General features: G+C 38.9%; 1 protein-coding gene and 1 long non-coding RNA gene across 3 annotated transcripts; one reads left to right on the top strand and one right to left on the bottom strand.

Moving 5' to 3' along the window:
• Positions 1-71: 71 nt before the first annotated feature.
• Positions 72-13,525, top strand: MLF1 (myeloid leukemia factor 1). 2 transcript variants are annotated; one of them, XM_061371631.1, is made up of 8 exons: positions 72-229; positions 4,622-4,784; positions 7,215-7,259; positions 9,342-9,428; positions 10,332-10,460; positions 11,510-11,669; positions 12,266-12,398; positions 13,327-13,525. In XM_061371631.1, exons 1-8 carry the CDS (start codon positions 183-185, stop codon positions 13,427-13,429), a joined length of 867 nt encoding a protein of 288 aa, XP_061227615.1. In that variant the 5' UTR covers positions 72-182; the 3' UTR covers positions 13,430-13,525. The 2 variants fall into 2 exon arrangements, with proteins under 2 accessions (XP_061227615.1, XP_061227616.1); XM_061371632.1 differs by lacking the exon at positions 7,215-7,259.
• On the bottom strand, positions 4,634-16,047 carry LOC133222170 (uncharacterized). Its single transcript, XR_009728216.1, has 3 exons — positions 16,015-16,047; positions 13,114-13,186; positions 4,634-4,764 (listed from the first exon to the last, which is right to left on the bottom strand). It is a non-coding gene; the product is annotated as an uncharacterized LOC133222170 (long non-coding RNA).
• Between the last annotated feature and the right edge of the window lie 139 nt (positions 16,048-16,186).

Here is a 16,186-nt window from a genome sequence, read left to right on the forward strand (position 1 = left end):
CGAGGGGCCGCGCGGCGGCGCCCGTTGCCACAGCAACGGCAGCTCCCGGTGAGCCCCGCCCCGCCCTGTTCGCCACGGCTGCGGCGGCCAGTGGCGGAGCACGGAGGTGTCACGTGGGGCAAAGGTCGCAGCCGTGAGGGGCCGCGGAGCCGGTGGCGCTCACACCGTCGAGAGCCGTAGCCATGTTCGGGGGTTTGGGGCGCTGCTTCGAGGAGGACCCCTTCTTCCGGTGAGGGACCCACTGCGGCTCCGGGGCGCTGGGTTGGGAGGTGGAGAGCTGCCTCTGGAGCCCTGGTGCTGGGGTTATGGGGGTTGCGAGTGGCCGGTCAGGGTGGGTGTGAGGTGGCCGTAGCCTGAAGGACCGTTTCGTGTTCCCGTCGCTCCGCAGGACTCGTGTCTGTGCGGGGTTAAGCCACTGATACAGTTCCTAGCCGTGTTTCCCCCGTTACCCGAAACAAACGAGGGTGCCGAGTGCATGTTAGAACTAGGGGGAGGGGGTTAAATTGTTGCTAGTGGCCCCTATGCTCGTAATCCTTACTGTGCAGTAGGGAACTTGGTCGTAATTTTATAGTGGCATTTACAGAAAAGAAGTCTTCACCTCCGTTGGTTTGAGTTCCTTGCTTTTGTTTTTGGGTTGCTTTTTTTCTGAAGTTTCTTAGGAAGTGGACAGGTGCTCTATGTTCTCGCTTTTCTGGGGGTTTTTGGTTTTTTTTTTTCTTTTTTACCACAGACTTTCTGAACTCTTGTCCATGCACACACTAAAGGTTGCACCAGGTGTTCTTGAGTTAGGACTTTGCCAATGTCTGTATGAGATCAGTAAAGGCAAGCTGTTTCCTTGTGCCGATTTCCTGAGTGGATTCTGATGCTTCAGCTCGGCAGATTTGCTTTTTTTTTTTTTTTTGATCTCCGTACTGCAAGCACGATAGTGCCTGGAGTAGATGATGTCTATGTACTCAACTCTGAAATCACGTTATTTCTCATGGGACTCTTCTTTTCCCACGGGAACCCAAATCCAAGTAGTGTGTCGTGCAAATGTTTCTTTGTCCTGTGTTAGGATAGTCAAATCTGCTGAAGTATCTAGTCTGGCCCCATTTTATATCCTTCATCAGAAACTGGTCTGTAGCAGGTAAGAATGGGATCGTACAGCTTGAAGGGAGCCTGAATGATTTTAGTAAGTACCAATAAAGACATCGTGTCTTTAGGAAAAACTAAGTGGAACTTGATTACAAGCAAAGATAAGGGGTAGTGCTGGTGGGTGGACAAGGCAGGGTAGCACTTAGGGCCTTGTGATTTGGGTTTGTTGACTGTATCTCTTAGCTACTGGATATTCTAGCTGAGGTTGCGTTTGTACCTCTTAAAGGAGAATCTACTGCTTAGTTGCAGAAACATATTTTTAGCAGTGGGATAGTTTCTAAAGCTGCAGGACTGATTAGTACACTTGGTTGCTAGGAATATGTGCACTATTATAACAACTCATCAGTTACATGCAGAAAATTTCACTATGCAAATCCTCTGCACAAAACTAAAATAATAAAAGAAATTAAGTCTTGTTTGTAGTATTTTGTAGCATGCTTTTGAAGTATTATTGCTTTCCTCTCATTTATTTTATTGCAGTCACTGATGCAGTTTAAAACTAGCGAGAAAAGATGACTGCAGAAGATAATAGAAGGGAGTGTGTGTGAAAGAGATGAGAGATGGATTTTGAGATTAATGTTCTTGGCACTGCCCTTTTAAATCTGTTTTGCATGTAGTTAAGGAAATTAGCTTATTGCTTCAGATAAGATTGGCTTCCAAAATAGAGTAATAATAGGCTTCTGTTGCCTCTTAAGGAGAGATTTTGACTGCTGAACTGGAAAAAGTGCCTGGGTTAAAAGAAATAGGTCTGTCTGTGAGCAGCTGTCCTGGGGAGGCACCAGTCAGTAAGTCAAAATGCTGCCCAGACCTCCCCCTCCCGCGTTTCATCCCTAATAGCCTGGACAGGTGCAGAAGTTGCATCTTCTCTGCCAAGTGCAGTTGGCCTCTGTTTTTAATTCTCCAACACACAGCTCTTGTTTTATTGTCCAGGTGTTACCTCCAGTGTGATTCTGCAGCTTCAGGCTTACATAAGTTCCTAAATAAACAAACAAATAAAACATATCTAATAAAAAGTACAGTTTTCAAAAATAAAAAACTGAATTTATTGTTCTAGGACACTGATTTTTAAACTGACCAGAAACACATGCTGACTTACACTGTACCAGGACATATGTTTTCCAGATTCTCTGTTGACTTCCCATTGGTTTTGCCGTACTCCAGAGCATATCAAAATTGTAGCGTTTGTTTCAAAGCTTAACAACACTAGATCTTTTTATGAATAGCTCGCTAAAATGCCCCTGGGGAATTGGGAGGCTTCACTTCTGTTCCTGAGTCTGTCACAGTGTGTATCTTACTTCCCTGTCTCTGATAGTAAGAAGCTGTATTTCTAAATTGCTTCACAGACCTTCATGGAAAAAAACCCCACAACCAAACCCAACATAAAACCCTAGTTTTAGATGCAGGTGTAAGTGTATCAGTTAGATGTAGGGGAGGGTGAATGACCAAGAGAAGTTGCCAGAGAAACTGAAATAATGCAAAAAGGACAATTTCACAAGGTATGAAGCATTATTTTGTCAGATGAGACATACACATTAAATTAAACCAAGTTTTCTTACCTGCATTCAGTCCATGAAATCTTATTTTGCTTATGATGTGTTGCAGAGAACTTGAGTGTCCTTTTGAACTGGAAGAGACTGGAGAGAAATTTTGTCATATATATATTACTGATGGAATACAGTTTGAGTTTTGATAACCAAACCTGTCTGAAGTTTGTGGTGTCAGAAGAGATTTGCTGGAAGTACATGTCTACTGGAGTGTAGTGCTTGTATGCTTCCCTCATCTTGGCTCGTGCAGTGACTTTTTCCATCTGTTCTTCATCCTGTGAAACGTGAGGGGACACTTGCTGTGTGCAAGCTGCTTATCATGCTAGGGCTGAAGTTAAAGCTGGTCATCATGTGAGTGGGGTAGATTAGGGTCTGCTTAATGACAATGGTAAAACTACTTCTGTACAGGTCCCTTTGCATTGGAGTGAATTAAGTATGGGCATATCTTAAAGGGATATGGTGTTAAAAAATCTTGTTTGAAAACTAATCCAGCATACATTTGTAGCCCCATTTCTTTGCACCTTTTAGTGCAACTCTGGCACAAGAAGAGAGTATATAGTGGAGAGATCAAAGTGGCCACATGGCATGGAAATTAGTTCTCATAGGACTGAAGATAAGGGAGGAGAGAATAGAAAAGCTGTTCAAGAGACTTGCAAGAGATGATTGGCTGTTAAAGTCAGAGGAACAACCTGAAGCTTTTCTTCATGGAGGCAGATTTTACAGGAAAGGCTGTGGTGTCCTGGAGAGAATGAGGGTGTGAGCTGTCTGCAGAGTGCCAGGAAATTGATAGGAAAGAAGATGAGGTGCTATTAAGTCTAAGTAAACATACCTGGGAAAAGATTGTTAATAAAATGGCTTTCAGCAGAATAGCAAAGGGAGGAAATTGGACTGGAGGTCAAGGGAGGAAATCACCTGTATTTTTTTGTATGAAGTAATAATTTGTAGCCTTGGACCACAGGCAGTAGTACTGATCATGTATTGTGCTTCTGGCAAAATCGTATTTTGATCCTCTTTTGGCCTTAGTTAGAAATATTTAGTACGTGCCCAGATTAGAGAATGCAAAGAATGAAGTAAGCAGTAACAGAGGGCAACTTGAGCAGCGTTCTACCTGCAAGCCAACCTTTGGGATTAATCGGGAGGTTCTAAAAATCTACAGGTTTTTGGAAGCAGAGGCTGAGTGTTCAGAGAGAAGAGGGAGAAAAGTAGTAGGAAAGCAAAAAGCCAGTAAGAATCTTTCTTCCTAAGCAGAGAAAAGGGGTATGAGAACATGATTTATGGAGGGGGTAAAAAGGGATACAATAGTGGGTGACTAAAGTAAAGGAGATGGAGCTGGAGATGGAGAGGATTGTATACATTTTTGAGCATGTGAGTCAAGGAGGATGAGAAGTAGAATGGAAGTGGCCAGCAAAAGAATTTGAGGGGTGATGGTGATTGAGTCTAGTGGGACATAATGAGTTCAGTGAGTAGTACCATACTAAGCTTAGAGAGATTAAAGTCAAAAAAGGAGAGGGGAAAAAAATTCTTTTAATATTGGGGGTTGGAGGTAAAAATAGTGTTAAAACATGGATCAGTTTTATAGTTTGTTGCAGATGGTAAACATAGGCTGGAGTGAAAGATGGCTGCAAAGGCTGGAATATTTTTTGGGAAAGGTGAGGAAAGAGAAAAAGCAATATGGACACACAAGAGTGTAGGAGAGCCATGAAGGCAGCTGGGAAGACAAAAGAACTAGAACATCCAACCAATGTGAGAGATGGGAAGAAAAGTGAAAGAAGCGAGAGTTTGTGAGAAATAGGAGATTGCCCAGTCGGGTCCTGTTAAAGTAAGAATTTGAATAAACAACCATATGGTATGATTAATAAAATGCTTTTTAACAATTTTGGAGCAATTTTCCATAGCTTAGAATAAAACCTGATGACTTTCTGTGCAAAATACCTCTTTTTCAGAGATCCTTTTGCTGCACACCATGAATATATGCGGCAGATGATGAGAAGCTTTTCTGATCCTTTTGGACGAGATCCATTTCTCAGTATAACAGATGGTAGGGAGAGAACAGTAGATCGAAGAGCACGCCAAGACTCTCAGGTTGCTCTAAGAGGAAATCGCAGAGTAAGTATTTTCTTAATCTCTAAGGATTGCTACATGGAATTTACATTTACTGGTAATATAGTTGGCTTCACATTTCCATTTCTGTTAAATTTGGTCCAGTGGAAACAGGGGCCTGGCTCAGCTGTTACAACCTTGGTCAGATTGTTTCATTGCCGAGTAATATGTGAATAATCTCTCTTGGTTCGTTAATGGCCTGTTAATTCACACTGACAAGCTTCTGTTCGGACTAATGACAAGTCTGTATATTATTGAACATTGAATATACAGTATTTAATGAAACAAACTGAACAATCTTAGCAAATAAGGTGTTTAGAAAGGATACACGTTGGAAGTTGGTTCCCTCCCCTCCACCACGATAAATATTTTGTAGCTGAATGATCTCTTAGTTTAGTGAATCATATTCAATTTAAAAAAAAAAAAAAACCCAAACAATTAAAAAACTCACAACTCTTTTCGTGGTGGTTGTTCAAACCTAGATAGTTAGAGCTTAATAAACACAGCTGAAACACAGACTATCACCTGCAAGTCAAAAGGGTAACTGTCAGATTCTTTCCTCTCTGCTCATACATTGCCAGTTAGTTTCAAATATAGATACTGCTGGATCTAATTAGGGCATGATCTTTCCTCTACTGAAGCAGATTCTTAGGCCTTGGTTCAGTAGATGCCTAAAACCAGATTTGCCTTCATTTTCCTTCAGAAAAAGGGTATGTTAAACCTTATCCTGATAGCTCAGAAGTTTGTGTCCCTTGTACTTGCTGGTGAGGGACAGATGTGAGACACAGCAAACCTTTATGGTTACAGAAAGAAGTTAAAGGCACAAAAGCACTGTGCTATTTTGATAAGCACAGAAGAATTCCACACCTGCTAAAATCTTTTCAGTATCTTTTGATGTTTCTCATGTTTCACCTCAGAGCTGTCAGATGTCACAGAAGGCTTGGCACTGATTACTTGAGCAGTGTAGTAGTTGCAAACCGCTTTTACTAGTTTCCCTCCAGAAGTGACTCAGACACTTAAAATAATTAGTTTTGTGTAGGAAAAAATGGGTATATTTACTACCATGTAAAAACCACTATTTTAAAATTACCCGTACTGATTACCAATATTGTCATTCTATGTTTAAGTAAACTGTACCATGTCTGAAACTGCTTTATGAGGAAAAGAACTTGTTGCAACAACACAGTGTGTATCAATATAACATTCAAATTTGAACATGCTTTTCCTTTTTCAAGCAGGTTTGCAGTGTCAGTTTTTAGCACAATGAATGGGGTAAAACATGTTAAAAGATACTGTCATTCAGTTTTGTTATGGTACCTGATGGTCCTATATGTTAGGCAAATATTTAGCTGCTTTTAGCATAAAACAAAGTTTATAAACTTTATTATTTCTCGATATATGTAACATATAAATATATATGTTATTTTTTCAATGCATATTAGAACTGCAATCTAGAAGAGTCCTTAAAGGTACTCCAAGAACTGGTCAATTCCTTTTGTACTTAAAAGTTACTGTAAAGTGTTCGGCACTTCTTTATTTAGGTGGCTTTTATGTAACTCTCCAATCTTACCTTCCTGGAAACATCAATGTGTTGTCCAGCGTCTCATTGCCCTGTCATATAGGGATATTCAATATCAGTTGGTCAAACAGGAACTATATTTGTTGGTGTTTATAGCGACATCTATTTATACAACTGCAGAAGAATATAATTTGCTTGTGGGGATTTGTCTTCAGGGGGTTCTGCTTATGATGGTAAATTTGCCTGGAATTTCTTCGCAATGATCTCAGAAACTGCTGACTTAAACTGCTGAAGTTCATTTTATTGTAAGGAATGTATAGATATTTTAAAGAAATATCTTTCTATTTGCATTGATCAGTTTTAATATATAAAGAGTGCTTGTTAACAGGCCAACTGCACCACTTAATTTTTTTAAGCTCTAAAATTGTACGCCAGCTTTCTAAAATTTAATTACATTACATTAAGGGGACTATTGATTGTTGATTTTCATCAACTGTCAGCAGTGGGGTTCTATTGCATGACTGGAATGAAGTGTTGTCAGAGAAGTGGGTGATGTCTGAAGCACTGTGCCATGTTTTAAATAATTTTGGCATAGAGGTTACTATGGTAAGCAAATGTTTTTTGAATATTTGAACTAGAAGAACACAAGTTCTTCTAGTACATACGTGTGAATAGGACTTACTAAATGTGGTGACAGCTATTGCTTTCCAATATCAATAGTGTAAATATATTAATTTCTATATACCTGGAGACTACTTCATATTATATTGTTATAGCACACTATAAATCACCAAGGTCCTTTTGAATGACTGTTTTTGTTTGATTGAAAATGTTTAATATTACCTGGTGTATATGAAAGTTACTTCTGCTGTCCAGTAACAGGTATAACTGAAAGATGCTGGTCCTTTTTCTTCCAGGCAACGAGCTGTGGCCTCATGCCCTTTGCAGGCTTTGGTAGAGTGGTTAGTATCCCAGGACCAATAATCCTTTTAGTTCTTGCTAGTACTTGTGTACTGTCTGCATAACTAAAGCATGGGCAATGGCGAGTCTCGGTGTGCTTACAAACTGCTTTTGTTGGCATTTACGTATATGGAACAGTATAATTCAAGAAAGATTTTTTTTATTATTATTCTTATTAAATGAAAATGCTGGGGTAGATTAAATAGGCTGATACCAAGACTGGAAAAGTTATTGCTTAGCAGCTGGCTTTTTCTAGTCAGTGATGTACCTGATTGTACTTAATCTCTGGAGACTCCAAACTCTGACTACTGCCTTTGGAAGCCTTTAAAGAGTCCTCAAGTTGAAACCCACTGGTTAAGAGAGTGACTCTAACTTGCAGAGCAGACAAAAATAATAATGCGTCTTTGACTTTACAGATCTGAGGATATAAATATGACATTACAAAGGCACAAATTTGCATCTTGCCATTTGCAAAAAGCTAATCAAAGTTCTTTTGCTACTAACTGCACAGATTATGGTTTTACCCTCTTGCTGCAATCTATGGCATGTAATTCCACTGGTACAGCTGATTAGTAGGCAATATTATTGGTGAACACCCAGATTTCTAACTGTAGAAGGCAGTTTTCTGGAGTTACTGACACTTGCTATGATTTGATGCCCCAAATTGTCTATCAGTATTGTCAGAGGTTTTGATAACCCTTTAAGGATTCATATTTCTTCCGACTCAAAAAAAAATAATATTATTTTCTGTATCTGAGTTTTACTTAATTTTATGCTTAAGCTGCAGGTTTTATTTTTAAACTTTTAAATTCAGTTTATGTATTTCCAGTAGTCCGAGGAATGTGGGGTGTTTGCAATTGCAATTAGCATCCTGGTGTTTCGAAGCACTTCAGTAGCGCAAAGGGCTGCCACGTGCAGCCCAGCAACCAGCCTCTTGGCAAAGCTGCTGGGTTTTGCGGAGCTCATGGGAGCAGTTTTCCCTGCTCTTGTCACAGTCTTGTACCTGTGGACCAGAGCGTGGTGGTGGCACAGCAGCTGTCCTGGGAAGCAGCTATGTGCACATGTGCCTAAACTCACCAACCCGTCAGTGTGTGGTGTTTGCTCTTAAGTTGTGTCCTCCAACCAGGGCTGCTCCTGTTGGAAACCAAGCAGCCCAGTAGGGAGTTTGAACTGGTTCTGAGAAAAAACTTGTAGTAGGAACGGAAAGGCATGATGAAAATATTTATCATCACCACCTGCTGCATTGGAGAGGAGCCCAGAGGAGGATGCTCCTTTGGGACAGTATTGCTGTCTTCCCAGATGGTCACTTAGAGTTCACCCTTCCCCTGCTTTCTGTCTCCCCATCTATGTTTTTTTGTTGTTGTTTTTTGAGGGGGGGGTTATTTAATTTTCTTCAGAAGACAGCTTTTATCAGTATATGCCATCAGCTACATGTCTTATTAATAAAATTCTGTGCATGTAAACCTGTCTTATACCTATCTTCTGTGCAACACTGGATCTTCTGCCTTCATGTAAAAATAATGAATGTTTTGTTGATTACGTTTGTAGCATCAAGTAATTAAGCTGCTATTAAAATACCAAGTTATGATTCTCTGTTTTTTCCCCACTGCCCTATTATAAGTAATGTGTACTACTTCTGCAAAGGAACAGCTGTGTCTGCTGGGATGCATTTTCAGTGTGACTCCATATGCATTAAGGGATTTACATAATAGAGATAATTTGATCTTCAGTAGATTATAAGGCATGGAGCATTATATAGTCCTTTTTACAGCAGAAGCTAGTTAGGTTAGAAGGTATTTGAAAGTAGTTCTTGTAAACTGGCCACAGTATGAGCTTATTTTCACATTCAGGTATCAAATATTTGACTTCTGTCTTACCAGTATCTCCAGCTTAACAACCAAGCTCCCCATGTTAGCTCACAATTTTTTTAGTTGAAAAGATGCATTTTGGCCTGTCTATGTCTATGAATTGCAGCCTTTGAAAACCTTTTTGATGGTCTTATTTGCATTAGAAAATGCATGTGGAAACAGCTTCAGAACTTGAGGAGTTCTAGACTATGTTTTAATTTTAATGTCTTTTATTAGGATGCAGATTTTGGGGACCCTTTTTTTGCAATGGACAGGATGGTGTCAAATATGAGAAACAGTATGCTGGAAATGCAAAGAAAATTTGTAAGTTTTTTGGTTTTTGAGTTTGTTTTTGTGTTTTTTGTTTTTTTTTTAATTAAACATTGTTCTAAAATTAATTGTCTTGGAGAACAGTAGCTGTTTAAAATATTACTCAAAGTCCTGCCAAATAAAGGTTACTAAACAGGAGGAGTTTAAAATTTCCCCCACACACACTATATCGTGGTTATAATTCTTTATGCTGTCATAGATTATTTGCTAACAAAAGTATTTTAGGCGAATGCTTGATTTTCTAGGGGTTAGAACTGCTGTAAGTTACGTGGTCTCTACCTGTTGCCAGAGCTGACACCTTAAGCAAAGGAGCAATTTAAAGCTTTACTGGACATTTAAAAACAAAACCCACAAAGCCTAAATGTCACCCTCTATATAGGCTTTTCTCTGATTTTATTTGCAGTGCTGCTTCTTTCTTCTTTCTCCACAGTCTTTGAAGATAACACTGATGTCTAGTAAAGTGTTGCTCAGTAAATTTACTGTGTTTTATTTGCCTTGTAAAATGGCTTGTAACCATTGTTGCTCAAGTCCTATTTCACCTGAACTCTTTACACACATTATATACTGTATGTGGCAAGACTTATGTTACAGATTATATATCTTCATTACTAAACTATGCCAGGGCAAGCATTTGAGCAGGTGCTTATTGCTGCCCAGGCTTTGTTACCATGTTCCCTGGCATGGGAGACCTGTGGCCAGACAAGGCTAGGACAAGAGTGAGGGTATATCAAATGCTGAGGTCTCTTCCCAACAGGCTGTATCTGTGGTGCCGGGAGTGAGGATTAATTTTTCAGAGGGGTGTTCTTTTCACAATGAGATAGTGTCAGAATGTAAGAAGTATTATAACCTATTATCCACAAGTTTCATTTTTTATTAATAAGCCTACATTGTTTGTAGGATGACCTGTCCATCCATCCAGACGCACACACATTTAGCTCCTCCTCTGTGATGACGTACTCCAAAGTAGGAGATGAACCACCAAAAGTTTTCCAGGCTTCATCTCAGACACGCACGGCTCCAGGAGGTGTAAGTAGTCCTGAGATCCAGCAAAAAGGTGGTATGTAATTACCAAAATCTCATCTATGCCAAACTGGAGCTTCCTTAAGGTTCTTTTTCCTGGAGACAGTTACTCTTATAATTTAGAAAAACATATGTGTTTTTAAACACTGCTGTATATTAAAGGTTTCTGAAGCTGAAGTGCAGTTTTCTTCCTTGTAATTTGTATGCTTCTAAGTATGCATCTAAATAAATATATGTCTATCAGACTGGAAAAATTGAGTGCCAGAACAGCTGATTCTTCAAGTCAGTCTCCAATGTCTTTCTCTTTACTACAGTTAATCCTCTTCTTTTACATTAAAATTCTGTCCAAAATGTAAGATACAAGAAGCAGCCTATTTATGCAAAACATGGCTTCAAATCATCCCTGTTACTCAAGCTGTTTTAAACGCTTATGTAATGCTTCAGATGAAGATGCCCTTTCATTGACTTCCTTGCAGCTGTTGCATCTAATTCTGCTAAGAAATTTGAATTTGAACCCTGAAGCAAGGTTCACGAAAGACTATATGTGAGCAGTAAAGACCGTTGAGCATGACTGGCTGTGGGATATGTTCAAGCTCAAGCAGACACTCAGTTATCAAAACGGTTCTAATAATACACCTATGAACACAGTGATAAGTGGTCGCCTGGGTTTCAAGCCAGTCAACATGACAACCTAGTAATTAGTTATCCCTTCATGCTGAGAATATTGGCATTGGTTATTCCTTCTGTTGCCAAGGAGAATGTTGAAGACTTGTCTGCAAGTAGTATATTTAGATTAGGGTTTTTTCCCCAACAATTAATATCCAGTATGTATGTTTCTCAAGGAGCTTTAGGAGTTCTTGTTTAATCTTTCTGTCTGTTGGCAAGAGGAACAGACTTGATCTGTGCGTTGGTGTATGTTCAGCTAACACAGTAAATTGGAAAAGCCTGTAAAACCTAACTTTTTCAAAAGAAAGATAAAATCCTTTGGGGGGAAAAAGGATTTTTTTTTTAACTTTTTTTGATTGGAAAGACATTTACTTCCCTTTTTTGTACAGGTTAAGGAGACAAGAAAAGCACTTAAGGATTCTGAAAGTGGGCTGGAAAAAATGGCTATTGGTCATCACATTAATGATCGTGCTCATGTCATTAAAAAATCAAAGAACAGGAAGACTGGTGATGAAGAAATGAACCAAGAATTCATCAACTTGGATGAAAGTATGTCTCTTTTATGCAGTTCCCTAATGGGCTTTACACTGTTGTTTCACATACCAATTTTGAAGTTCCAGCTTGAGACATCTTAAAAGGGACTGTTTTTCAGACAGTCTGAGAGTCTGTAAATCAGGTTTCCTTAGCTGATATAAATTTGGAAACTGCGGCTACAGTGGCCATTTATAATTGAAAATGTGTTGTAATGCAATTGGTATTGTTTATTTGTACAACAGCTGCTTGCATTTGAAAGTACTTTTTATAATATTTTATGGTTTCAAACAAGCTGTTAACAGATTTTTGCTATTTGCTGTGTGTTGGTAGCTAATACATGTTTGGGATGTGTGGTTAAAATGCGGCTGTATTTTTACAGCAGTGTTTTGTTTTGTGGGGTGTTTTTTACTTTTTATCTTCCAAATATAAGCCTACTGGCAGTAAGCTTTTAGTAGTCTTTTACAGATCCCCTAGCAATAGTTTGAAGGCTGTGTGGAGAATCATGGCTCACAAGTTTAAAAAACACTGTGCAAAACCCCTAATTTTCAATACATTTTATTTTTTCCCCTACCTTGTTAGCGTTTATTAAAAAGTGAACTTTGTTTTTTCAGATGAGGCCCAGACCTTTGATGAAGAGTGGCAGAATGAGATTATGAAGTTCAGGCCATCTAGAACTAGATGCACTTTAGAAGCTCCAAAATACAGAAGTACTCATCACATACCTAAGGGAGATGGATTGAGAAGGTAAAAAGAGCTGCCTACCAGAATAAAGAAATACTAGCAGCAGAATGAAAATTGATTTCTGAAGCAGTCTGTTCACATGCAAACAATGTTGCTGGCAATCTGATGAAAAAGTGTGGTTTATTCCTCTTCATGGTGCCACAATAGTGCAAGGCAGTATTTCGTTGTTAAATTCTGAAGAAATTTAGTATATTTGACTTGGAAAACATCTTAATGAATTGATAGGCTAAAATGGTGTCTGCTCTAGAGAACAGGCCAATCCTCTTAGCTCAACCATGTACAAATGTTGTAGCTGTCCACACAGTCATTAAACTAGGTGAGCTGCTTTAAGCTATAATCCATATTGAGGGCTAGGCTGATCTCTTCTCTTGGGTAAAAGGGAAGATGTTTTCCATATAGTTGGAGACAGACACACCCCTCTTTGCAGAGTTAGATTTCAAATGAGACCTCTCCTAATCTTAAAATCAGGGAGTATGTGTAGAAACGAGGTCTTTATCAGTAAATGCAGGAGCTGCCCTGCATAAACTGCTGTCTGCTAAGCTTCAGTTTTTTCCCCTCTGCTATTGACAGTGCCAGTGCAAGTTGCCTTGCATTCATCAGCTGCATGTTTGGTAGAGAATGCTACAAAAGGGGGATGGTCCTCTTCGGTAAACTACACAGAGCACTTTCCCTGTGGCACCCCTCCAATTCTAGAGGTTTATTACGGAGGCTACTTTACCTCCAGTTTCAGTTTTCAGACTAAGGTGTTTCTTTCCTGCCATCAATGTGTAAGATGAGGAATCAGTTCAACCCTATGGTGGTAACAATGGAAGGTGTTTTTGAGAAAGAATCAAATCTGTGTTACAACTAAAATAACTATACCTCCACTTAAGTAACTAACAAAATATACATTCTCCTGGTGGTTGTGATTTTTTGTTGCCTTTTGTTTCAGAGGGAAACCACTGGCAATTGCAGAATCCAGGGAGCCCCGAGGTTCTTTGGAGAATCTCAGTGTGAAAGGAACACATGTCCCCATCAGAAGCAGCAAAAAATAAATTGCTTCCATTCTCCATTTGAATGGAGTTTCTTCAGAGAAGATAACGGTGCTGCATTGCTTATGTTTGTAAAAGTATACACATATATATGACCAATCTCTGTTTTTTGTTTTAGTAAGTATTAGCGTGCCTTACTACTCTGATCTTTTGACAATTGAATGTTCTTTAAAACTTCAGATCCTTGGTAAAACCATCCAGTTTCAGTAAATTAAAAACATAACAATTTTCCACTTAAAAGCACTTTAATGGGTTATCACTAATTCTGTTTTAAAAAGAAAATAAAAAATGCTTTGATTTACATAATTTTTCTGCTACATCTGTAACAGTCTCAGGCTTCTTATTAAGCCTGCAACTATTAAGTAATGCAAGTATTTTTCCCCAACACAGAAAGAAATCCTTTTTATTTTGTGTGGCTGAAATAATTACTGATTTTTTCTAGGTGATATAGCAATTAATAGCAAGTTGAAGGCACTGTAGCCACTATATCTACCTATCTACATATCTATCTTTAAAATCATACTGTTACCTTTTATAGAATCCCCAGATTTACCCTGCTTTAGCATGAAGTGAAATAGTAAATTAACAAATACTTAAATTTTATTAGTTCTAGTTTTATCAGCATTTTTGTAAGCTGTGCTTGCATCTCTTCTGTGCCTAGATTGTTGGTTTTGTATTTCTGATCCTTTGTATATTTCCTTTGGAGGTGGCCCATTATTTTAATTCTTGAAGATTCTCTGTAGTAGCTTTTAATTATCCTGTAATAATACTGCTGTGGCCTAAAACACAGCTGTAACTACTAGTTACTGACCACAAAAATAGGTGTGAGAAACTGGTTGAGCTGGCAGTAAGTTTAACTGGATAATGAATGATTACACTGTTTCTTCTCTAATGAAAAGCTGATGAGCCCTGAATACTGGAAACCATTTCCCCTCAGCTGAGATGAAACATGTTTGTATTCTTGTGTGTCCTGTTTTAGCAAATGTAAGATGATCTTAAATCTAACACTTCATCTCATGCTGGTATTGTCTGGTTAAGGAGTCTAATGTTCCAGAGAAAAGACAACTCTGTGACTGAGGACAGGTCTTTGTATCACAAATGTTGAGTTTGTATGCTGTTCTATCACACAGAATTGATCCCCATACTGTATCACGAATAATTTCTGTAGACTATAACGCTATAGCATCATCATATATTTCAAGACTAAAACATTATAGCCTTAAAAAGGCACTATTTGTATGATAAAATAGGTTTTGTAAGTTAATCTTTGTTTAGCCGAAAAGCAAATGGCCTCTAAATCATATTTAACCTTTCTTCAGATTCCGTGGATTATTTAATTCTATGCTTATTAAGGTGCAAGTCAAAAATACTTCTATTGAAATCTGCTAAGGGCAAGACAGTTGTTTATTTGCTTGTTTAATGCAATAGTCTCTTCCTGTTATTAAACACTAGTGACAATAAATCTATGCTCTTGAACCACTCCACATGTGGGCAAGGTAAGAAGGTGGTAAGGAGACAGTAGCAACTGCTGATGGAAGGAGAAGCGGGAACTGTGTAACGAAGTCGCATCTGCCAGAACCCTGAATCTTTTACTTTCATTCAAAAGTAAGAGTACACCTCTGTGGCCTGATCTTCTGTACACTGAAGACAACATTGATTTCGCAGTTAATGTCATTGAGAATAAAAGGCCATGGAGGCATTTTTCCAGGAATGTCACTTAAGCTTCCCAGTGAAAAACAGTCAAAACCTTGTTACTGTTGTAACTTCAGAAGAAATCTTCGGTTTGGGAGCTGCTGCTATTTAACAGAAAAAGAGTGTTCATCTTGCAAGTTGTTTTTTCTGCTTTACTGAGATTAAAAAAAACAGCCCCGTGCCACATATATATAATCAACAAGTATGTACTTCAGTTTTAAAATTATAGTGGAAGGAGGCTGATATTCATTACAGGTTACTTTGTTATACAAGCCAGTCTTCTAAAATATAATGCAAAAGAAGCTGTTCTATATAGAAACATCAGAAACTGTAGTTCTTTAATAAAATTATTTATTTATGGTTATTGTTTTGTTTACACAACTATGTTAACTAGTGCATTTTTTATTTTGGCCTGCTTAAGAGCATTCTTATGTATGACACCAGTAACAACACAGTGAGGGAAAGTGTGCTGCTCTCTTTCCAGAGGGAACAGGTGCATTTACCACACAAAAAGCTCTGTGCCAGGAGGAAACAGATGGGGGGAGCATTTGTGTGCGGGGTGGCAAGGCTGGGTCTCTGTTTCAGACCTGCTCCTGGAGTGGTCTCTGGTGTGAAAGACCAGAGGTGCTTGGTGTAATCCTCAGCACTGGACATTTACTTTTTTATAGTTGAGAATATAGGTGCATGAATTTCAGCATGCCATCCATTCTATCAGCCACCATAAACATGCTCTTACCTGATCCTAAATTCTCTATTATTGTGGTATTTATAGAGAGAGACCATGCAGGGGACACTTGGTATATCTCTGATGCTGACTTAACTGAAATTTGGCTATTATAATGCAACAGTCACAGTGTTACAAGCTGGTACCTGGGCTCCAACCTCCATCTTCCTACCTGTCATGAGTATATTTTCCTTTCTCGTGAAGTCTGACACACAGCTGTTTTGATGAGGTGTCCAATGAGGGACGCCTATGAAGGGTAGCCCTGTGCTCAATACTTGCCTGCATCAAGTTGATTTGGTTCGGAGGAGTCAGCTAACCTTAATCTGCAGTTACAGCACTGCTCT

The sequence above is a fragment of the Neopsephotus bourkii genome, unplaced genomic scaffold (genome assembly GCF_033783945.1).
Source record: "Neopsephotus bourkii isolate Nb327-2 ecotype Australia unplaced genomic scaffold, CSIRO-AGI_Nbou_v1 NB_1574, whole genome shotgun sequence".
In the NCBI taxonomy this organism is placed as follows: Eukaryota; Metazoa; Chordata; class Aves; order Psittaciformes; family Psittacidae; genus Neopsephotus; species Neopsephotus bourkii.